Here is a 23,046-nt window from a genome sequence, read left to right as displayed (position 1 = left end):
TATCTCATTTCTATTATTGTTTCACTGTAAATAGGAAGTGGAATTCTGGGTAAAATACCCCCCCCCCCCCCCCCCCCCCCCCCCCCCCAACCAAGTAATATCTGTTCAGTAGTGTTCCCTTTTCAGTGATGATAAGGGTAGAGGGATGCCAATATTTTGTACAGAGCGGAGTGTTTAGTAGATATAAGGATTAAAAAAAAGTCCTATACACGGTGTTTAACTACTGATATATATATTTAAAAAAAAAAAAAAAAAAAAAAGCAGTAAACTCGCACTTCTGCCACATGGGGGCGACACAGTATCAGTGTTCTGTAGAAAGACAAGAACACAAGAAAAGTAGAATAAAATGACGTTTGTGTCACACCGGGTCTGATTCTTATAGAAGAAGGAATACAGCCGTGGTTGTGTAATAACTGTAGAACGAGGAGGACGCTGACATGAATAAGATTGAAATATTTTCCCCATGAAAACTATAAATGAGACGTAAATTAGAATAAGGATTTCGTTTGACTTTGTGAGTGTGTAACATTGTTAGTAATGAAGAATATATAATATACAGTATATTCACATTTGTACCATTGTAATAGTTCTGTTTGCTGTTGATGCAAAATGATCTGTTTACTTGTTTGTACATTATTGTCTGTCACCATCTGTTACTGCCAGGCTCGCGCTCCTGGTGCTTTTCTCAGCGCGCGGTATCTGGGATTTAAACCGCTTTATCTGAACAGGACTTCAACCTTATCACCCTCTTCATTATTTATAGAAACACGTTTTCAAGTGTGTGTGTGTGTGTGTGTCAGAGAGACGGACGGACAGATAGATAGATAGACACAAAGAGAGAGATGTTTATTAGTGAATGGAAATGTTCGATATGATTAGAGGCCACATTTATTTATAAAGAGCACAAAGAGACAGACAGATAAAGACCAAGCACAAGCTATCACCTAGTTACCCTTAGGTGCCCCTAGTTACCCCTCAGCGACCTCCTTAACTTTTTACAGTTGTTAGGATTCACTACATTTGTGCAAGAATCACGCATGGAGCATTTTTAATACCTGTTCTGTGGCTTCTGGGCAGGAAGGCAGGTGTGCAGGTAGACTAGTGGACAGGAAGACAGATGGGCAGGTGGACATTTAGAGAGATAAACAAGTTGACGTTATAGAGACGTAAGTGGACAGGTAGACAGTTATAGAGACGTAAGTGGACAGGTAGACAGTTATAGAGACGTAAGTGGACAGGTAGACAGTTTAGAGACATAAGTGGACAGGAAGGTGCGTCACGGGTGGTTTTTACGTTTATAAGTAGGAAGCTTTGAATTCTCGGGTGAAGGAACGGAGCGCGTGAGGTCGCCTCGAGCCGCGTCACAGCGTCCATGTTTTTCTTTTTGTAATTAACACTTTTATTGATTCACAAGTTAACACCAAGAGACGAACAACATATATAATGAATCAAACTATTTTAACATAAATCCCCACTATAACCCCTCCCCCTACCAACCTCCCACCCCACCCTGGTCCGCCCACGAACACCCCCGTGGTCAATAGAATATAAACTCACATATCCCCCCCCCAAAAAAAAAAAAAAATAAAAAATACACACAATTAAAAAAAAATAAAGGAAAACACAATAATCACGTATAATCATAGACTAAACTCTAAATTATACTCTCCACCGCCCCTCCTCGAGAGTCCCCCAAAACGCCAAATAACTGCTCCATTTCTTCCTGAAGGAATTCCCAACTCCCATCCCTCTGCCCGACCCCTCCTCAAGGCAGCCACCCTCCCCATCTCCACGCACCACTCTGGAAACGAGGGCGCTCCATCTGACTTCCCTCCCCTTACAATAACCTGCCTACCAATCATCACACTGGTCCAAACCCAATCTTTTTTGTACCTATCCTCCAATTTTGTGACCTCCCCATCTCCCAAAATACAGAGTCGAGGGCAGAACGAGATCTGAGTGCACCGCGTCCATGTTAAAGGTGAACCGAGCGCGCGGGTCCGGGAGCAGGGTTCACAGCGCGCGAGCAGGACAGTGTGACGACAGGAAGAAGGGATGAGTGCTGCTATAAAAAGGAGAGCAGAAAGAACAGAGAGGAGAGGAAGAGAAGTAAACAGCGCAGATGTGAGTGTAGTGTACAGGCTGCTGATTCTTTAGACTAATCTGACTCGTGCAGGATTTATCATTATCACAGGGAGCTAAATCTTTTTCTACTATCGTGGAGTTTTATCAAGCGCGAGGAGCAGGAAGAATCCCTTCATGCCACGGAGAGAAAAGGTCAGTGTGAATACAAAAACTAAACAAAGTTATTAACACGTTTATTTCCCTTAACAATGCAGTAAAACATTTGTTTGGTTGTTAAGGGAATAAAATGAGGCGCTTCTATGATGTCACTCTCGGGAATGAAGATACCGAGCTGAATTATTCTCTGCTGCTTAGATTGAACTTCATCCTGTTCCTTCCGGCTTTATACATTTCAAACAATTTAAGGTGCACAATTAGGATCTTAAGGAGCACCTGCACGTGCTCAGGTAACAAGCACAATAAGGATTAAAGTACAGTTCAATACTTTATGTTCTCTGCCCCCTTTCACTTTAAGTGTGCTGATATTATTGACAGCCATAATTCAATCAGTCTGCAAGGTAGTCTATGAAGAATCACAAACTGAGTATTTATTGATTGATTGATTGATTGATGTTCGGCTTAGATTAAGATTAAAAATGAAGTTTAAAAAAGAACCAGAATATATACTTTTCTGACAGACTCGAATGTAAAAATGAGTTATTTATTCGATTTTATTTTTAATATATATATATATATATATATATATATATATATATATATATATATATATATATATATATATATATATATATATATATATAATATATATATAACCACAGAGATCAGCTTCACCACGCGCCGGTTCTAAACTTTTGTACATCTTGAATTTTGTTAAAAAATGATATCCTCTATGTTTTTCACTAATTTTGCTCATTGAATGCTAACAATTTTTTTGTTTATAAACACGTCATTTAAAAAAAAAAAAAAAAATCTTTTGTTGTTGCTGTTTTTAATTTCAGCTATGATATTTTATCAGGGTTTTTTCCCCCCCTCATGGTATTTCACATGGACAATCCATTAACTTTTTAATTCAAATAAAATTTCCTTCGCAATCTTAAATAATGTGAAAAGAATGTGGATGTTTTTAAATGATGAATGAAAAGGCGAAATAAATCTGAGATAGCAGACAATTTGGTTTAATTATAATAAGAAGAAAAAGAAAAGGAAAAAATTGTGTCGATTACAGTTTGTGTATTATTATTATTATTATTATTATTATTATTATTATTATTATTATTTTAAAACATGCTAGGAAAACAATAAAAAAAAATTGTTCCACTAATTACATACATTTTATAGAATTTATCTAGCATTATATTATATTAAATAATAATAGTATGTATTAATAATAATACAATTCATTATAAATAATAATAATTGTAAGCCCTAGTTCTACTAATAAAATGTATAATAATATTAATTCTAGGACTAACATATATTTATAATTTACCAAATATATATACATATTATGATATGATATGAAATGATATTTTATGATATGATATGATCGTGCCCGTGCGGGTGCAGGGCATGGAGGGCATCAGAGTTCACCTACACGAGTGCGATCTGTGGAGGAAGTTTCATGATGTCACCACGGAAATGATCATCACCAAAGCGGGCCGGTGAGCAAACCCAATATTCTGTTTCATTCTATTATTTTATTGTTGTTGTTGTTGTTTACAAAAGTATTTTGAATTCATCATTAGATGTCAACACATCATTAGTTTATGTGTGAAGCCTTACAGTGTTGTTCTCATCATCAGTATGTTTTATTAACACCAGCAACAATGTGGAATTATTGGATCTGTAGTGTGTAATGAACAGCCACAGTGCTGGTCTCAGATCTCCAGCCCTGACACCTACAGTGCTGATCTCAGATCTCCAGCCCTGACCCCTACAGTGCTGATCTGAGATCTCCAGCCCTGACACCTGCAGTGCTGATCTCAGATCTCCAGCCCTGACACCTGCAGTGCTGATCTCAGATCTCCAGCCCTGACACCTGCAGTGCTGATCTCAGATCTCCAGCCCTGACACCTGCAGTGCTGATCTCAGATCTCCAGCCCTGACACCTGCAGTGCTGATCTCAGATCTCCAGCCCTGACACCTGCAGTGCTGATCTCAGATCTCCAGCCCTGACACCTGCAGTGCTGATCTCAGATCTCCAGCCCTGACACCTGCAGTGCTGATCTGAGATCTCCAGCCCTGACACCTGCAGTGCTGATCTCAGATCTCCAGCCCTGACACCTGCAGTGCTGATCTCAGATCTCCAGCCCTGACACCTGCAGTGCTGATCTGAGATCTCCAGCCCTGACCCCTACAGTGCTGATCTCAGATCTCCAGCCCTGACCCCTACAGTGCTGATCTGAGATCTCCAGCCCTGACCCCTACAGTGTACACGTTTCTTTCACCAATTTCCTGTTCGAACAGGCGAATGTTCCCGAGTTACAAAGTGAAGGTCACAGGTCTGAACCCCAGAGCTAAATACATCCTGCTGATGGACGTCGTGTCTGCTGATGAGCACCGCTACAAATATGCAGATAACAGATGGTAAGATAAAGATCAGCCGTAGGGTTCAAGGGTTCTTAACCAGGTTCTTAGGCTAGTAAACGAGTTCAGCTTGGAACCCTTTCTGATTTGGTCACACTTCATCACAGAGATCGACATGGAAGCCTAAAAGTACACAATTTTAAAAGTACATGATTTAAAGCGTTGAAAATAATGAAAAAACTGGTTTGAATCTACATGCAGATGGGACACAGAAGATAGAATACTGACACCATGATGCATTTCATCACATTGAATGTTTCAGAGATATTCTCAAAATTATTTTCCATACAGAATGTTTCAACTTTTTGGATGTTAAATGTGAAATTTTTATAGATGATGGATTGATGGATGGATGAGTGAGTGAATAGATGGGTAAATATGGATGCATGGACAGACGGATGGATGATGGGATGGATGACGGGATGGATGGATGGATGATTGGATGGATGGATGGATGGATGGATGACTGGATGGATGGATGGATGGATGACTGGATGGATGGATGACTGGATGGATGGATGGATGGATGGATGACTGGATGGATGGATGACTGGATGGATGGATGACTGGATGGATGGATGGATGGATGGATGGATGGATGACGGGATGGATGGATGGATGATTGGATGGATGGATGGATGGATGGATGACTGGATGGATGGATGGATGGATGGATGACTGGATGGATGGATGACTGGATGGATGACTGGATGGATGGATGGATGGATGACTGGATGGATGGATGACTGGATGGATGGATGGATGGATGGATGACTGGATGGATGGATGACTGGATGGACTGATGGATGGATGGATGGATGGATGTAGCAAGCTGCTATTTTTATCCTGCTTTTGCTACTTTTAAAGAAACATTTAAAGAGTGAGTCTTTAACTTCATATATATGGGCTTAAAGACAATCTCTCTCTCTCTCTTTCTCTCTCTTTTTCTCTCTCTTAGGTCAGTGAGTGGGAAAGCAGATCCGGCTATTCCGGGTCGACTGTACGTTCATCCCGACTCTCCAGCACCTGGAGCTCACTGGACCAAACAACTCGTCTCCTTCCAGAAACTCAAACTGACCAACAACCACCTCGACACCTTCGGCCACGTGAGTGCTGACCAACATCTGACGTTCTTTCTATCAGACCTTTAACATCTTTCTGAATATCCTGTCTTTCTGACTTCATTATGGATGGGTAGATAACCGGATGGGTGGATGGACACATGGATGGATGGATGGATGGATGGAGATAGAGTGATGAATGGATGGATGGATGGATGGATGGATGGATGGAGATAGAGTGATGAATGGATGGATGGATGGATGGATGGATGGATGGATGGAGATAGAGTGATGAATGGATGGATGGATGGATGGATGGATGGATGGATGATGGATTATAGGTGGGTGGATGGATGATTCAGATCATAGATGGATGGATGGATGGATTGATGGATAGATAGATGATATAGATGATGGATGGATGGGTAAACACTGTTAAAGTGTGTGTGTGTGTGTCACAGATCATATTAAACTCCATGCATAAATACCAGCCTCGGCTGCACATAGTGAAGGCTGACGAGAAGAACGGTTTTGACTCCAGCAGCACGGCGTTCTGCACACACTCATTCCCCGAGACCACCTTCATAGCCGTCACGTCCTACCAGAACCACGCGGTGAGAAAAAATACACACACACACACACACACACACACACGCTGACAGACGGATGGATGGACGGCGGTGTCATGTTTTTCCACTTAATGTCTTTTAGATCACTCAGTTAAAGATTGAGAACAATCCGTTTGCTAAGGGATTCCGAGGTAACGACGACATCGATATGCACCGAATACTTTGCGCACAGAGGTGGGACAACACACACACAGACACACACACATAATAAGTGTTTTAATAAATAAGTGTTTTATTCCTCTTATACTACAGCGATGATTAAACATTTGTTATCCCTTTACAGTTACATTCAATTCTCTGATGCATTCTTTATGTCCTTCGCCGTACAGTAAGGATTTCCCGCTGGTACCAAGAACGACATTTCGCCCGAGAGTCGATTCAGCCACGCCCTACACACGTAACCCCGCCCTCGCGTCCGACTACACCTGCTCGGAGCCTCCAGGTAAAAATAAATGAATAAATAATCACGCTTCACTACGTGTAGTGTACACTCAACCTTGTTCTTCTCTCCTCATAGGAAAACACACTCCTGCATCAGAAGACGACTCTTTTGCCAAAACTGACTCCTCCTCTCACCTCCTGTCCTCCTCCTGTCAGATGGAGTTTGGGTCGAGTAACGGCGCCCCCTACAGCGCGGCTTCAGTGCAGCGTCAGCCGTGTATGTACACCAACGTACAGTGGGAATCTTACACCGAGTGCCCACCTTATTCAACGTTTACTTCCTCTCGGGAAGTGGGCGGAGCTTCATACTCCATCCCTGAGCTTTCCCAGGACATCTACCCACGTTACACCTGTGAACTGGGCGTGCAGTCGCATTGCCCGATGGCTGATTACGCTCTGTACATGGAGCAGGAGCAGAGTCACGGCATGAGAAGCGGAGTGGGGTGGTAGCTCAGACCTCCATCCTCCAGTGTATCGGTCTCAGACATTTACATGCAACTGAGGGGTACAAAAGCCACGCCTCCTTTCCCACTTTCCCATGACTGGCAGGTATAGAGGCCACACCTACTTCTCTGGAACTAACAGACACAGAATCCACGCCACCTTCCCTGTAAATGACATGCCTGAGCCTGTACTCTTTGCTAAGGCTAGGCCACACCTCCTTTGCTAAGACTGACAGGCCCATAGGCCACACCTCCTTCCGTGGAACTGACATGTCCAGAGGCCACATGTCCTTCCTTGTAAATGCCCATAAGACATGCATCCTTCACTAAGACTGAGAGGCTCAGAGGCCACGCCTACTTCAATGAGATTGACAGTTACAGAGGCCTCACCCACTTCAAGGAGACTGACGGCTACAGAGGCCACGCCTACTTCACTGAGACTGACAGCTACAGAGGCCATGGCTACTTTACTAAGACTGAGAGGCCCGGAGGCCACGCCTACTTGACTAAGTCTGACAGCAACAGAGGCCATGCCTCCTTCAATGGGTGACAGCTACAGAGGCCACGCCTTCTTCATTGATCCTGTGGAACCCAGAGGCCACGCCTCCTTCAGTAAGGAGGTCGGACACAGAGGCCTAAATGAATCTTTGAATCAGAGAAATGATTCCAGCAGTGAATCTGAATCATAGACGAAAGCAACAGCAATCAATCTCTGAATCACATCTAAATGATTCCACCTTCTGACACAGCAATAAATCACCGAATCATAGACAAACGATTCAGAAATCTGTCCCATAATTACTGATAACAAGCTCAGCTATTAATTACTGAATCACTGGTAAATGAATCTTTAATGAATCTTTAGATAACGGAAATTATTCAGTAATGAATCTATAAATCATAGACAAATGGATCCACATTCTGAAATAAATCTCTTAATGAGAGATTGAATCAAGGAGGGCATGTGTGTGTGTGTGTGTGTGTGTGTGTGTGAAATAGCTCAGACAATAATACAATAAGGGGATAAACAAGATCATTCTGAATCACTCACACTATTTATTGTGTAGTTTTGATTTGAACTATTTACGGTCAAATTTTATTCACCAACTATTGTACACTGTTTTAAACGGTTTTATTTACTACATACAGTCCCTTCCGTAACTATTGGAACAGCGAGGTCAGGTCGTTAGTGTGTGCTGAACGCCGAAGACGTCTGGGTTTGAGACGAAAAGACGGAGATGAGACGAGACTTTAGGATTTCGGTTTTTATTTCCTGGTGTTTACATCTAGACGTTTTAAACAACATAAAACACAGACCCTTCTGTATCAGAACACGCAGTTTTCAGTTGAGCAAAAGTATTGGAACAGATAAGTCTGGAAGTAAATAACATATAACATGGTAGATATAAATACCAGGAAATAAAAAGCTGAAATTCTAAACTCTCTTCTCATTTTCATCTTTTGATCTGAAACCCAAGTGTCTTAAAGTCTGCAGCAAAAAACAAATGACTTGTCCTCGCCGTTCCAATAGTTTCAGACGGGACTATACTTTATTTATTTATTCCCTAGTGAACTGTTCTAAACGAATCTGTATACAGTAGACGTGTCTTGACGTGCTCGGGAGGCTGAATAAAGACGAGAAATTACATTTGATTCCTGTCTCGTTTTGATAGTTTGGTGAATAATTACATTTGAGAATAAGTAACACGTTAGCATTTATTATAAAAAAATACCAAATAATGAAACCAACATTAGACATGTTCAAAGAATATATATATATATATATATATATATATATATATATATATATATATATATATATATATATATATATAAAAAGGAAAGTTTAGTGCTGTACAAGCTAGATCCTTAAATTGAATTGAATGTTAGTGCGAGTTTATTCCCCATGTCAGAGTGCACCAATTGGTGATTTTACTGGAATTGTGTATCGTTTCACGCTACTGTAAATCTCCACTCAGACTTGAAAGCACTACTAAATCTGTCCAAACGTGACCCCGGGGCAGATTTCCCGATCAAGCCTAACCCTCCATTATGGCCTATTAACCGTCCTGAGTGGCCTCTCTCTGAGCTAATAGGGCAATTTGGCTCGAGTCGAATCTCCCTGCTGTTACAGACGCGGCTGGGGGGCTTCCACACACCCTGCTAAACAGCGCTTAGATTAGCCTGTAATCTCATTAGCCTGTACATCCCAAAGAGCCCCATTTAACCCAAACAAGAGTTTATGGCTGTGCGATACGGAGACGCAGAGACGTACATCAGCGCGACTGACCGCATGCCATCACGGCTCCCGAAACAGAGGTCATGTGACGATCATAACGAGCGCCTCAACATCTCGATGAGTCCATGCATTTAGACTCATCTGATCATCTGACGCTAAACGTTTACCTTCGGAGAAACAGTTCGGCAATCCGTCATGTTTTAGTAGAAGAGCGTCTGAGACCTAGCATTCGTTTTTACCGAGTGAAGTGGAGGACCGAGCTAACAGCCTGCTAGCTAACCGGTTATTAGCGGCTCGACAGGCAGAAACGTGCACAGTAGATTCTCCTGCTAACGGCTAGCACACATGACCTTACAGTACATTCGCTACATTACTAAACCTGCGACTCTGCGAGCACCACCGGTGTGAGCAAGGCTAACAATTTACTGAGCTAGAACACGAGTCTGTTAAGGACACTGTAGGATCGCCGAAAACCACCGAAAACCACCGAAAACCATCAGGAATATCAACATTTCCCTCAGAGAACTAATAACAGATTCCAAACTAGTAAAATGAGACTGTAATTACACACACACACACACTCTCCCTCACACACACACACTCTTGTTGAACTCTCTCTAATGGGCTGTCTGCGGGTGTGTGAGATTGATATGGAATCTCGTCTAACAAAATCCAATCCATTTCATTTCATTCTTCTGTGTCACATGACCTCTCTCTCTCTCTCTCTCTCTCTCTCTCTCTCTCTCTCTCTCTCTCTCTCTCTCTCTCTCTCTCTGTCTAACCTATTGTTTTCTAATTGTTGTTTGCGCTGTATGTGGTGCGCTTTTTCACCACCAGAGGGCGACAGAGTCACTTCCGAGTTCTGGTTTGCACAGTTCTGTGGCAACGACAACAAAAAAAAAAAAAAGAAGAAGAAGGGGAAAAAAGTGTGTGTATAAAGGTCGAGGTGATTTTGTGCAGCAGGATTGTAAAGAGTGAGAGAGAAAATGAGTGTGGAGTTGGAGGAGTGCATCAGGACAGTTTTTGAGGAACACCTCTCAGAGTAAGAAGACGAGTTTCATCAGTGATGTGTGTGTTTGAAAACTTCGTAGCTTTAAAACTTTACAGAGAGAAACTCAAACTTCAGCTCGAGTCCAGAGACGCAGAATGAAGTGGGAAGGGAGTTTCCCGGACGCAGTTTGATCAGATTTACTCTTTTCTCTCTTCAAAAATAAATAAATAAATAAAAGCCCATGAAAGTTTATATCAGAGTTAAAGTAATGATCCTCATATTACTAAATTCTTAGTGATCATACTGCAAAAACAAAACATCAGTCATGATTAGATAAAAAATAATAATTTACATTCTCTAATTTCTCTTTACCGCATGTTTAAATGTCTTATTCTGTTTACCTTATTATTATTATTATTATTATTATTGTTGTTGTTGTTGTTGTTGTTGTTAAAAAGTCTCTATCTTTACTGATGATGAATTAAATGTGCGTGTGTGTGTGTGTGTGTGTGTGTGTGTGTGTGTGTGCTACAGGAGTGTTCGCGTGCAGAAAGAGGACGTGTGTTCAGGAGTCACACGTCTGCTGGACAAGCGCAGGCAGATTAAACACGTGGACGATGTGTTGAGGAGACAGAGACAGGTAACACACTCACAGATACTTACACTGTTACACACTCTGTCATCAGTTCATTTATACACCTGGTGTGTGTGTGTGTGTGTGTGTGTGTGTGTGTGTGTGTGTGTGTGTGTGTGTGTGAAGGAGTTTGAGGTAAAGCGAGAGAGTCTCAGACAGAGAAAAGAGGAAGTGAAGAAAAAAGAAGAAAATCTCAAAGACTCTTTACTCAAATTTGACAAATTTCTCAAAGTAAGTGTCTGCGTGTCTTTCTGTCCCTCTGTCTGTCTATCTGTCTGTATGTATGTCTATCTGTCTGTATGTATGTCTATCTGTCCCTCTGTATATTATCTGTCCCTCTGTCTGTCTGTCCCTCTGTATGTCTATCTGTCCCTCTGTCTTCTATCTGTTGGCCTGTAATAACAGTATGATTACTACTGATTTGGAATCTCTCTCTCTGTCTCTCTCTCTCTCTCTCTCTCTCTCTCAGGAGAACGATGCTAAGCGAGCAAGAGGTGTGAAGAAGGCGGAGTCTGAGCGAGCCGTGCTGAGAGAGCGAGAGCGAGAGCTGGAGCGGTTACACACACACATCGCCGCCCTGCTGGTGAAAAAGGAGAAACTGCAGGAGCGAGTCGAGCGCTTCAGAGTCTACTGTGAGTTCTTACACACCGCACTGAAGACAGCCACGGAGGTGAGTCACATGACTGAGAGTCACATGACCGCCTGCCCCCCCCCCGGGGTAGAAACACCATGACGAGTCAGGACCGTGGAGTTTCTGTTTTCCAGTTCGAGGACGTCGGACAGCTTGTGGCTCGCTTCGAGACGCTGATGTCGACGCGAGAGCACCTGCTGAGACGGCAGAGCGAGGTGGAGAGACAGAGGGAGAGGGACAGCGTAGAGTTGAGACGCTGCGTCAGCGAACAAAACTCCATCCTACTGCAGCACAACAACACGCTGTCACAACTGCAGACCGAGCTGGACGACGTCCTGACTCACACACTCGCACAGGTACTCTCACCGTCTGCTCACAACGTACACCGAGTGAGATCCGCCACCAAGCCTCGTGGGCGGAGCCTGGATCGTTCAAGCAGCCGTCAGTGATGAACGGACGCTGCTGGGGCAGACGTCACAATGTGGAGCTCGGAGCCCGTGGATTACTGACACATTTATTATAATAATGATAACAGTGTAATAAGATTTATTTATTTATTTGTTTCAGGAGTCGTCGTGGAATCACATCCAAGCAGCGGCGGTGAAAGAGACGCACCTGTTGAGTCAGATAAAGGTGGTGACCCTTAACCTTTATCACATGACTGGTGGCATGATGGGCGGAGACGAAGGCGTGAATGTGGACGACACTGTGGGACAGCTGGACCGGGTGAGGGTGTAACACACACACACACACACACACACACACACACACTATCTCCAGCATCAGATTTCACATTCATTATTGTTTTTGTAGATTCGGATGTATATCGAGGATCGGACTGAGATCCTCTCACATCTCAGATCAGACAGAAGCAGCAGATCCTCCAGGCTGACTGATGGAGAGTAAAAGTCCACACACACACACACACACACACACACACACACACACACACACACGGTGTTGTACGACACACACTGTGACTCTCTGACAAATAAACACTATAAATGTATTGTGCAGAAGTTCAGTCGTAGTTGTTTATTTCACGGCCAGACATACTTTTTATCCGTTTCTATTTACGTGTGATATTCTGGAACGTCCGTTCGCTTACGCCGTTGTTCTTTTTTGTCTCTTGAAGTTCATTAAACAAACAAACGAACAAACGAAACAAAACGCAGCTTGTCATGTGACTCGAAGAAACCCTTCCGACCAATCAGATTCCAGCGCGTCGTCCTGTTCGTCACTTCCCCTTCTTCCCTTTGGGCTGCTTCTTGCCCTTGCTGTTCTTGGCTTTCTTCTTCATGGCCTGGCGGACTCTCCATCCTCTCCATAACGCCTGGATGACCACGGCGGCTCGGCTCTTCACCTGCGTCTCCCTTTCCTCCTCCTCCTTTCGCTCGCGCTCTCTCCGTCTCTCCTCCACGATCTGCGTGTACTCCAGCTCCAACACGGCGAAGTGTTCCTGCAGCTCGCACAGCTCCGCCTGCTCGTCCGCGTACGTCTGCGTCAGACGCTCCAGCTTCGCCTGCACACGTCACAAAACAAACACGGAACACACCCAGGTCGGAATCCTCGTTAGACGCTCGTCACCTCCACACGTCAACATAAGCGTGTGTAAATAAAATGATGAGAGATTTAGAAATCAGATCTTTTTGGTTTTTGTTCATTTGGTCGCACAATTTCTTTAATAAACATTTGATACAACACAAGGACGGAGCCGGAGAACTTCTAGTGTATGTGGAGCGGGGTCTATAAACCGGATCCGTCGTCACCCTGACCTGTTTCTCTTCCATTTCCACATCGTACTTCTGAATCCAGTTTTCAATCTCAGTCTCCAGCTTGTTGTTCTTCTGCAGAGGGGAAAAAAAAAATAAATAAAATTATGTTAATAATAATAATAATAAAACCCAGCAGGCGACGGCGCTCTATTCACCGCAGCGCCGCTGAATTCTGGATTCTGATTGGTCGGAAGGTACTGATTAATTTTCTGTCACGGCAGCGTCAAAGTACAGGTTCGTATTAATGCGCTCGTTCTCGTACCTCATCGTTTCTATAGTAACGGCTCGTTCACGGGGACGTGCTCTGCTAATAATGACCCGAGAAATGTAAAGAAGGAGTCTCCAGTGTCAGCGCTTCGTGACAGACACAGCAGGAGCTAACTTTGCCAGAATTGTACTACTCTGTTCAGGAAACATGACACGAGTGTTATTTGATCTTAAATTAAAAAAAAAAAATAAAAATTCAGATTTGTTCTTTTGTTTCTTTTATTAAAAAGAAGTTTCATTAAAAAATAAACAACAAAACGAGTTCATTTTTATTTCTTATTTTTTTGCACTAAATCATAATAACATCATAGATCTGCGATAAAACATCATATTGTGTGATTTAGACGTCTGACACACACACACACACACACACACACACCTTTCTCAGCATGGCCTCTCTCTCCCTGTGCTGCGTGATGAGGCGATCGAACTGAGCTTGCAGCTGATTGGCTTCTTCCTGGAGTTGGGGGCGTTTCAGCTCCGAGTTCTTCAGATCTGACTGGTGCTGCTGCTCCGCCTTCTTCTGCACCTGCTGCACAAACTCCTCCCACGCTCTCGCCATCTGATGGAGGGAATCTTGCATACGCCGGATCTCTCCATCCTTCGTAGTGATCTGAGAAAGAGTCAGAGACAGAGGGAGAGACGGAAAGAGAAAGAAAGACCGATAGATAAAGAGACAGACACGGAGGGAGGGACAGAGAGAGAGAGAGAGAGAGAGAGAGAGAGGGTTTGATGCTGTTCCTCACCACTGTGTCTCGGTGTTCTGTCGCCACTCTCATTTCCTGCTCTAGCGTGCGAAGTAACTCTACGTTACGTTGTTGTCTCTCTTTCACTTCCTGGCCGTGTCTCCTGCGTTCCTGCTCCTCTTGGGGCGTGGTCATCAGCCGCTCCATTAGCATATCTCTGAACCCCTGTAGAACTGCCCCAAGTTCCTGCACAGCTTTCTGGTCCTCCTCGATGATTGGCCCCGCCCCTCTGATGGCTGCCTTCGCAGGCTCCACTTCTTCGTGAGGCCTCACGTGGCGCAGGAAGTTCCTCAATGAGTCCTGCACGGCTCGTACCATCGACTCGTCGTTCCCGGTGTCCGCGTCCTGCAGCGAGCGAAACTCCTCGGACAGTCGCAGGTGTTCTCCGAGAGACTCGACCGCCGTGTTTCCGAGCTCCTGGAAGACGCTCTCAGGACGCACGAGTTCACGCGGCAGAAGCGACACCACGTGTATCTTGTGCACGCACTCGTCCAGCACGTTGATGATGCGCTGAGCTTCAAGAGACATGAGCTTCTTCTTGCTCGTGGCAGCCATTTTATTTGGTGTGAACTTGTTTACTGCTGCAAGTCTGACCAACAGGAGGCGCTGCTGAAACTTCTGAGGCTATGAACGGAGATTAGTTCTGAGAATAAAGGCGATTAAACATTAAACCGTGTCACTTTATTCAGTACGTTATAAATATTATGAAAAATATGATCAGTACAGCTGACGCAGGCGCATGGACGGCTTTAAAATCACTCGTGTATGTAGTGTATGTAAAATTTGTACAAAAGCAGCTTGAAAAGATCTTAAATGGAACTCTGTGAAAATTGTGATTCAAATTTTGCATTGTAATTTACTATTTTATATTTTACACGGACAGGAATACTGTTTGACATTAAATACACGAGTTTTCAAATGTACTCTTGCTGTATCTTTTTTTGTCTTGAGATAATCTGTAGTATGTTATATTTATATAACATATATACACATACAGGTGCATCTCCAAAAATTCTTTATTCAAATACTTTGCGAAAGAGGATTTTTGATTTCCGTGAGCTGTAAGCCGTAATCATCGAGATTAAAACAAACAAACAAAAAGGCTTGAAATATTTCGCTTTATGTGTAATGAAACCAGAATATATGAAAGTTCCACTTTTTGAATTAAATTATGGGGGGAAAAAATGAACTTTTCCACAATATTCTCATTTTTTTCAGATGCACCCGTGTATATCGTAGGTAAACTGACATATCGATTAACATATTGCATATTTGTAAAGTGTGAGGGAAATTATTCACTTTTACTATGTAATAGTTTTGTTCTGGTTCTGCTCATGTTCATCAGAGGATAACGCCTAAGAAGGCCATGTGATGTCACTGAGATCAGTATAGAATGTTTATCTGCTTACAGACACAAACATGTTCTTCTGTTCAAGGTTCGTCTAAACATCTTCTAAGATCCTAAAACAAAGCCTGTTTGAACTGCCCCAAACTGCTTCTTATCAGTACACAGAATTATGTCATGCTCTGCGTTTCATATCTATAGTAGTGGTTCAGCACAAGCACTTCAGAGCGCTCTCATTATTCTCTCCTGCTTTATTCTTTCTGTAATAAACCCTTTTTTTACCTTCAGAGGAGGAGTCTGCAAGTGTTGTCTAATTTCAAGAGTTTATAAAGTTGCCTGCGATGTGAAAAGAAATGAAAGTCGGTTTTGTTTACGTTGCCATGACACTGTTGCCATGGCGCTGGTTGACGTTTAAATTCCTAATCTTTAAACGAAGCAACTTTATACAGTTATACCATCAATACAACCGCGATATAATTCTTTTACGTATTATTTATGTATTTATTTTGGTTGAGTTAATCACAGTGGGTTATTTTTCTTTTGTGCGTCACTTACGTTATGAAATGGTTTCTCGTATCACGTCATGCATGCGATACATAGGAGGTTTGCGACACTGTCGTAAAATCAAGGGCGTAAAGTTTCTTCAGCGCCACTTTTGGCCGAATCCAATATGGCGCCGTGTTTCCTGTTCTAGTGCACTACTCAGGGCGTTCTGTAACAACGCGCGCGCACTACGCAGTGGCACTCTGTGTAAGAAGCGCGCGCTTTAGGACACAGCGTCACAGCGTCACAGCGTCGCCGCTATTGAAGTTTAGCTAGGAACATGTCGGAATAGTGTTAGTTTCGTTATTGCGGTTCGTGTCGTCTGAGCATGAAGTGGAGAGTATAAAGAGCAGTAAAAGTGCGTCTGTGTAGTGTGTGAGCTGTGTGTCGGACACGGTTCAGTCGGTGTTAACCTCTGACAGGAAGTTCATCGAGGTTTAGGAGGTGTAACTTTGAGACAGAATCAATAACATGCTCAGACTTGATGCAGGGGTTTATGTGTTGTTGTTTACAGGGTGTGTGAGCAGAGGTGAGCAGAGGTGAGTCTGCAGCTGTGGCCTGGTTAATTTACAGATAGAGCAGGGGTTTAGGACAGAAAGCTGCAGGATGTCTGACGGGGATGATGATGTTCCTCTCATTTTAACCTGGGACGAAACAGCTGATCTGCTGGAGGAGAGTGAGTGTCTCCTCTAATGCTTATATTAAACACACACACACACACACACACACACACACACACACACACACACACACACACACACACACACCTTAACCAGCGTTTACACTCATTATATCACAATTTCAGCTTAAAGAGAGGGCAAGAGTGAGTGAGTGAGTGAGTGAGTGAGTGAGTGAGTGTGTGTGTGTGTGTGTGTGTGTGTGTGTGAGAGAGAGAGAGAGATCATGTTGGAGATATTTCCATTTTATTGCTCATCGCTCTCAAGAAAACAGGTTTTGGATGACTCATCCTGTACTAGGCTTGTGTTTGTCCAGTTAAATTCTCTCTGGAAGGTATCTGCCCCGCCCCTGGGGGCGTGTCTGGCTCTACAGTAGCAGCTTGTTAGCTGTAAACCTGGATCTTCGGTGTGTGTGTGTGTGTGTGTGTGTGTGTGTGTGTGTGTGTGTCTTCCTGTGCACTGTTCCCTCATCTAACCATCTGATGGAGAAAAAAAAGTATTTGTGACACTCCGAAAACTCCTTGTTGTTCACTATGTAGGGGTACAGCTATGGACTAAATTCTATATTTTTCATGTGTGTGTGTGTGTGTGTGTGTGTGTGAGAGAGAGAGAGAGAGAGAGAGAGAATCCTCTGGCCTTGTCAGTTTCTGATTTTGGCTGTTTGCATGAGAATGAACCACCAGTCAAATCATATCCGCTGCTATGGTGCACTTTCCATCACTGGATGGAATAGGAGGGTGCCAATACTTCTGGACTGGGTGGGGGGGGGGGGGGGGCTCAGTTATTTAGCCTAGTTGCTAGTTAGCCAGGCAGCGTGTAGTATAGTTAGGCGGTATATATTTCCTAGATATAAGGGAAAACTAGGACGCTGTCACTTTAAGAAAAAAAATAAAAATTGGCGTGGACTTTTAAACTTCTCCTGAACACGTCATTTTAAACTATTAAAATAATCAGTGTTAAAATACGAAATGTTTAGTATGTTTTAATACCCAGGGAACGACTAAAATAGGTGTAGGAACACTTTTGAACAGAATATACGAATATACCTGAGTATGCAAATGAGGACACGCCCCCGCATCCTTTTGCTGTCTGAAATAGCGAGCTATTATTAAATATTAGCCTAGTTAGCCGGTTCACGAACTGCTGGTGCAGCAGCTTGCATTAGTTACAAGATTCCAGTAACAGAGTCTGGATTTTACGTCCTCGTTTTGTCACGGATTTATTTAGTAGCAGGGTTACCGTGACAACCACAAATTCATCCATAACTGCATGGTGTTAGTTATGTTTTCCGCTTAAAAGACAGTTCATCCTTTACAATTAGAATTTCAGACGCGATTGGTCGGAAGCGGCGTGTATTCGGGACATCGTTCACGGGGCTTATGCGTAGCTCCGCCCACAAACCACTTAAAACAGATTGAGACGGTTTGTTTTAAAAATGGGAAAATGCCATATTTATTTATTTATTTATTTTTATTTATTTTTAAACAAACACACCGTAACAAATTTGCTCGGATCTAGACAGAAATTAAATAAGAATCGGCATCCAAAGAACAGTTTAACTTTTAACGTTTAACTATGTCACACTGTAAACAAACAAACAAACAAACAAAAAAAATGGGGACGCCGTCTCTTTAAGGGAAAAGTTTCCTGACTTTGATGGTCATGTGACCGAGTGTCAACCGCAGCAGTCTGGTCTTTGTACATGCGTGCAAACACAGAACTGACATGCTGTGTCAGCGCAGTGTTTGATGCCTCACACACACACACACACACACACACACACACACACTGTCTCTCTCTGCACTGGGACCTCCTTGTGCTTATGGAACCCTCGCTGCTGTCTCTTTTGTCAGTGCTGACTCACTTCTTTATATTTTTACACACACACACACACACACACACACGATGTGATCTCTCTGTACTGCATCTTTTTTATAAAATTTTTTCTCAATGATCACCTGATCAGCTCCACTCTCCGGTGTTTGTGTCACGTTGAAGTGTGTTTGTGTGTGTGTGTGTGTGTATGTGTTTGCAGTTGGACAGGTAGGACTTTGGATGCCGCTTCCTTTTCTCAAACTTTTTGTTCCTCAGACAGTGTGAGAGAGAGAGAGAGGCTCGTCACTCGATGGACAGCGTTTTCATTTCTCTCCATCACATATTTCAGGAAGGCGTCGCTGATCAGTTGTTCGATATTTTGTGGTCTTCAGCGTTCACGCATCATCTCGCTCCTGAGGAGCTGGACAGCGACCGAAAGGAGAAAAGAAACGGATTTGTTTTCAGGTAAAAGCGCTGTCCAGATCGAGGTGGAGTAATGAAACTGGACTTCAGAGCTTTGGGTGGGATTGAGTGAAACTCCGAGTCCGGCTCTCGGAGGAAACGGAGCAGGAAAAGAGGAAGTGACCCGAGAAGCTTTCTCCTGGTTTTTTTACACTGTTATATTTAGTCATTCGGCACTTGTCAGCACTCGCCGACTCCGAAAGCGGCGTGGGATCCGACCTCACTACGTTCCGCTCACTAGAACCGAACTTCAGCCGAGAGACGACTTTACCAAAACGACGGCAGCTCCAGGACCAGGACGAGGTTTGCTGTTACCGGTATGTTCAGGTTTATTAACAGGGAAGACCGAGCATCTCTTCCTGTCATTTCTCCCAGAGGATTGCAGAATTCCTTCCTAAGGAGCCGTAGGTGGACGTGGACAGTGCGCGGATGTTTTCTGCTTTGACGTGAGGCACTGTCGGCTGTGTTCAGTGATGGACTCAACTCTTCATGTTTCTGAATGAATGTAAAGGAATTCCAAATACGTGGAGTTTCCCCCTTCAGTCTTGGACCTACCCCGTCTCTCATCGGTCAGCTGCTGACGCACTGATGTTCTGCCATTTTAACCGACTACCAGTCTGTTTATGTCCGTTGCCACGGAAACCTGCAGCACCCATGGCAGAAGTGGTCAGCCGGCAGCCGATAGGCCAGCGCACTTCCTCTTTCGCTCGGCCGTGTGGTACGTGGTGACGGAAGGAGACCAGCTGTGCTGCATTTATGTGGCGATGTTAAACTTCTGCGTCAGCGTGGATTTATTCTGCTTTATCGTTTGATTTATTATTACGATCATCTGAATGTAATGGGTAAGCTAATTGGGTACCCGATTACCATAATTAGGTAGCTAACTCTCTAACTAACTTGAGTTACCGAGTTACTGAGTGCACACACTGTCAGTTCACCGTGTGTTGTCAGTGAGGTAAGAACACAGGAACTACTTCTGGATCTGTTCAACTTCAGTTAAATCGTAAGTCAGAGTGTAATGTCGATCCCGGCGACAGAACGGTGATGGTGTCAGGTACATGGGGACGGTGTTGGTGATGGTGTCAGGTACATGGGGACAGTGTTGGTGATGGTGTCGGGTACATGGGGACAGTGTTGGTGATGGTGTCGGGTACATGGGGACAGTGTTGGTGATGGTGTCGGGGTACATGGGGACAGTGTTGGTGATGGTGTCGGGGTACATGGGGACAGTGTTGGTGATGGTGTCGGGGTACATGGGGACAGTGTTGGTGTTTGAGTGAGTCGGGATACACGGGGACGGTGATGGTGTCGGGGTACACAGGGACGGTGTTGGTATTGGTGTCGGGGTGCACGGGGACGGTGTTGGTGATGGTGTCGGGGTACACAGGGACGGTGTTGGTGATTAAGCGAGTCAGGGTACACGGGGACGGTGTTGGTGTTGGTGTCGGGGTACACGGGGACGGTGTTGGTGGTGGTGTCGGGGTGCACGGGGACGGTGTTGGTGGTGGTGTCGGGGTGCACGGGGACGGTGTTGGTGATGGTGTCGGGGTGCACGGGGACGGTGTTGGTGGTGGTGTCGGGGTGCACGGGGACGGTGTTGGTGATGGTGTCGGGGTGCACGGGGACGGTGTTGGTGGTGGTGTCGGGGTGCACGGGGACGGTGTTGGTGATGGTGTCGGGGTACACGGGGACGGTGTTGGTGATGGTGTCAGGGTGCACGGGGACGGTGATGGTGTTGGGGTACACGGGGACGGTGTTGGTGATGGTGTCGGGGTGCACGGGGACGGTGTTTGTTGTTTGAGCAAGTCGGGGTACACGGGGTACATGGGGACAGTTGGGGAGGTTGCAGGGATGTATGGGTCAGGGACCAGGGCAGATGTTTCTCCACTATAGTAGCTGTAGTAGCGTTTGTATTCATCAGAAGCAGCAGCGTGTGTGTGTGTGTGTGTGTGTGTGTGTGTGTGTGTGTGTGTGTGTGTGTGTGTGTGTGTGTGTCTGTCTGTCCATCTACTCAGCGATGCTGTGTGTTCTTGTTCCAGACGGCGTCGGGACCTACGATGCTCTGAACAGCATGAGCAACCCCGCAGCCCCGGACTCCACTTGCCCGAATTCCTTGCGGCAGAGTTGGGAGGTGAACTATCAGGAAGCAGCTATATATCTACAGGTAACCTAACCACACACACACACACACACACACACACACACACACACACACATATATTCATAACTCAGAACTCACCTGTGTTGCAGCGTTAATCAACGTGTGTGTGTTGTCAGGAAGGGGAGAATAATGATAAGTTTTACACGCACCCCCGGAACCCCCGCGCTCTCAGTGCCTACCTGTTCGTCCACAATCACCTGTTCTACCTGATGGAGCTCGTGACCGGAACGCTGCTCATGCTGCTCTCGCTGTCCGAGGCTCCGGCTGTTCCCCCGCTCCGACTCCACGTCTATGTACGTGTGTGTGTGTGTGTGTGTGTGTGTGTGTGTGTTTGAGTACTTAATCCTTTTAGTACTGACAGTATTAAGAGTGCATTTATGATACTTTTGCTTGGGACTCTTTGTAAAGGTACTAAAAGTACTCAGAAGTTTAGTTTAGAAGTACGTGCTGAAGTACTTTTATGCTCTGTAGTACTTCTTCAGCATATTAAAGCACTTCTAGTACTTTTACATGGTACTTAAAGATATTAAAATTCTTTATTACCCTGTAAAAGTACTTTTTAGAGGTCGAGGTGATGTTAGCATTTTTACTTGTTCATATGTAAGTACTTTTGGTACTTTTACAAAGCACAAGTAGGACATTGTTTGTTTGTTTGTTTGTTTGTTTGTTTTTCGTAGGACATGTAATGGTAAAACCAGCTACTAAACAACTTTAAGCATTTTTTAACAGTACTTTTATGCCAAGCTACTTCTAGTACTTTTACATGTTATTCCACATGTAGGTACTTTTAGTACTTTTACAGGGTATGTCACTACTTCCTGTACTGTTTCAGTAATACAGTATTTGATTATTTCCGGCAGGTTCACGCCACTCTGGAGCTCTTGGCGTTGGTGATGGTGGCCTTCGAGCTGTGTATGAAGCTCCGGTGGCTCGGCTTTCACGCCTTCATACGGCACAAGAGAACCGTGGTGAAGGTGCGTAGCAGAAACGTGCCGTAAACGTGCGTGTTGACGTTCACCTCGCGCGAATCTGAGCGACTCTATGATGAGTATTCGTTAAAATGTGTTGTGTTTGGTTGATGGCTTCAGAAACAGTAGTGTGTGTGTGTGTGTGTGTTGCGTGTCAGACGAGCGTGTTGCTGATCCAGTTCGTCGAGGCGATCGTCGTGTTAGTTCGAAAGACGAGTCACCTGCGCGTGACCCGAGCTCTCAGACCCATCTTCCTGGTCGACTGTCGTTACTGCGGTGCCGTGCGCAGGTAAACCAATCACAGCGCAGGAATCGTGAATAATTATGACATCATCACTGTAGCCGAGTTGTTATTACACCTCTGATATCACGTGCGATGTCTGTGCATGTGTGTAAACGCCTATATTACATCATATAATTATGCTGATATGATGTAAACACGCAAGATATTAGCTGTTCGTAATTATTGGCACCTTTTTGTTTTTTTTGCGTGTGTGTTTTAGGAACCTGCGTCAGATTTTCCAGTCGCTCCCTCCGTTCATCGACA

The 23,046-nt window shown here is 44.2% G+C and overlaps 4 protein-coding genes across 9 annotated transcripts in view; 3 read left to right on the top strand and 1 right to left on the bottom strand.

Moving 5' to 3' along the window:
- Positions 1 to 79: 79 nt before the first annotated feature.
- tbx5b (T-box transcription factor 5b) lies at positions 80 to 8,898 on the top strand. 4 transcript variants are annotated; one of them, XM_053677111.1, is made up of 9 exons: positions 81 to 1,208; positions 1,239 to 2,277; positions 3,652 to 3,746; positions 4,552 to 4,671; positions 5,630 to 5,777; positions 6,194 to 6,346; positions 6,444 to 6,535; positions 6,691 to 6,803; positions 6,879 to 8,898. In XM_053677111.1, the coding sequence occupies exons 2-9, from the start codon at positions 2,260 to 2,262 to the stop codon at positions 7,250 to 7,252; spliced, it is 1,113 nt and encodes a 370-aa protein (XP_053533086.1). In that variant the 5' UTR covers positions 81 to 1,208; positions 1,239 to 2,259; the 3' UTR covers positions 7,253 to 8,898. The 4 variants fall into 4 exon arrangements, with proteins under 4 accessions (XP_053533088.1, XP_053533086.1, XP_053533087.1 ...); XM_053677112.1 differs by adding an exon at positions 2,364 to 2,531 and having other exon boundaries at positions 81 to 2,277; XM_053677110.1 differs by having other exon boundaries at positions 81 to 2,277.
- Positions 8,899 to 9,103: 205 nt separating this feature from the next.
- cfap73 (cilia and flagella associated protein 73) lies at positions 9,104 to 12,753 on the top strand. The gene is made up of 7 exons (XM_053677264.1): positions 9,104 to 10,526; positions 11,010 to 11,115; positions 11,236 to 11,340; positions 11,579 to 11,779; positions 11,875 to 12,096; positions 12,308 to 12,466; positions 12,554 to 12,753. The coding sequence occupies exons 1-7, from the start codon at positions 10,471 to 10,473 to the stop codon at positions 12,644 to 12,646; spliced, it is 942 nt and encodes a 313-aa protein (XP_053533239.1). The 5' UTR covers positions 9,104 to 10,470; the 3' UTR covers positions 12,647 to 12,753.
- iqcd (IQ motif containing D) lies at positions 12,748 to 16,566 on the bottom strand. Of its 2 annotated transcripts, none has more exons than XM_053677262.1 (5): positions 16,429 to 16,566; positions 14,529 to 15,171; positions 14,162 to 14,395; positions 13,516 to 13,587; positions 12,748 to 13,262 (listed from the first exon to the last, which is right to left on the bottom strand). In XM_053677262.1, exons 2-5 carry the CDS (start codon positions 15,081 to 15,083, stop codon positions 12,978 to 12,980), a joined length of 1,146 nt encoding a protein of 381 aa, XP_053533237.1. In that variant the 5' UTR covers positions 15,084 to 15,171; positions 16,429 to 16,566; the 3' UTR covers positions 12,748 to 12,977. The 2 variants fall into 2 exon arrangements, with proteins under 2 accessions (XP_053533237.1, XP_053533238.1); XM_053677263.1 differs by lacking the exon at positions 16,429 to 16,566 and adding an exon at positions 16,156 to 16,392.
- Positions 16,567 to 16,667: 101 nt separating this feature from the next.
- tpcn1 (two pore segment channel 1) overlaps positions 16,668 to 23,046 on the top strand; it is a 15,843-nt gene continuing 9,464 nt past the window's right edge. Inside the window, exons 1-7 of one of the 2 annotated variants that reach the window (XM_053677260.1) lie at positions 16,668 to 16,774; positions 16,931 to 17,092; positions 21,410 to 21,534; positions 21,648 to 21,824; positions 22,392 to 22,505; positions 22,658 to 22,788; positions 23,003 to 23,046. The exon at positions 23,003 to 23,046 is cut by the window's right edge and continues 80 nt beyond it. In XM_053677260.1, the coding sequence (XP_053533235.1) occupies positions 17,023 to 17,092; positions 21,410 to 21,534; positions 21,648 to 21,824; positions 22,392 to 22,505; positions 22,658 to 22,788; positions 23,003 to 23,046 (661 nt within the window). In that variant the 5' untranslated portion in view covers positions 16,668 to 16,774; positions 16,931 to 17,022. Of the gene's footprint in view, positions 16,775 to 16,930; positions 17,093 to 17,883; positions 19,688 to 21,409; positions 21,535 to 21,647; positions 21,825 to 22,391; positions 22,506 to 22,657; positions 22,789 to 23,002 lie in introns of those variants that run through there. The other variant, XM_053677261.1, reaches the window with a different exon arrangement.

This window comes from Ictalurus punctatus, chromosome 28 (assembly GCF_001660625.3).
Source record: "Ictalurus punctatus breed USDA103 chromosome 28, Coco_2.0, whole genome shotgun sequence".
In the NCBI taxonomy this organism is placed as follows: Eukaryota; Metazoa; Chordata; class Actinopteri; order Siluriformes; family Ictaluridae; genus Ictalurus; species Ictalurus punctatus.
This window is presented reverse-complemented; position numbering and strand designations above follow the sequence as displayed.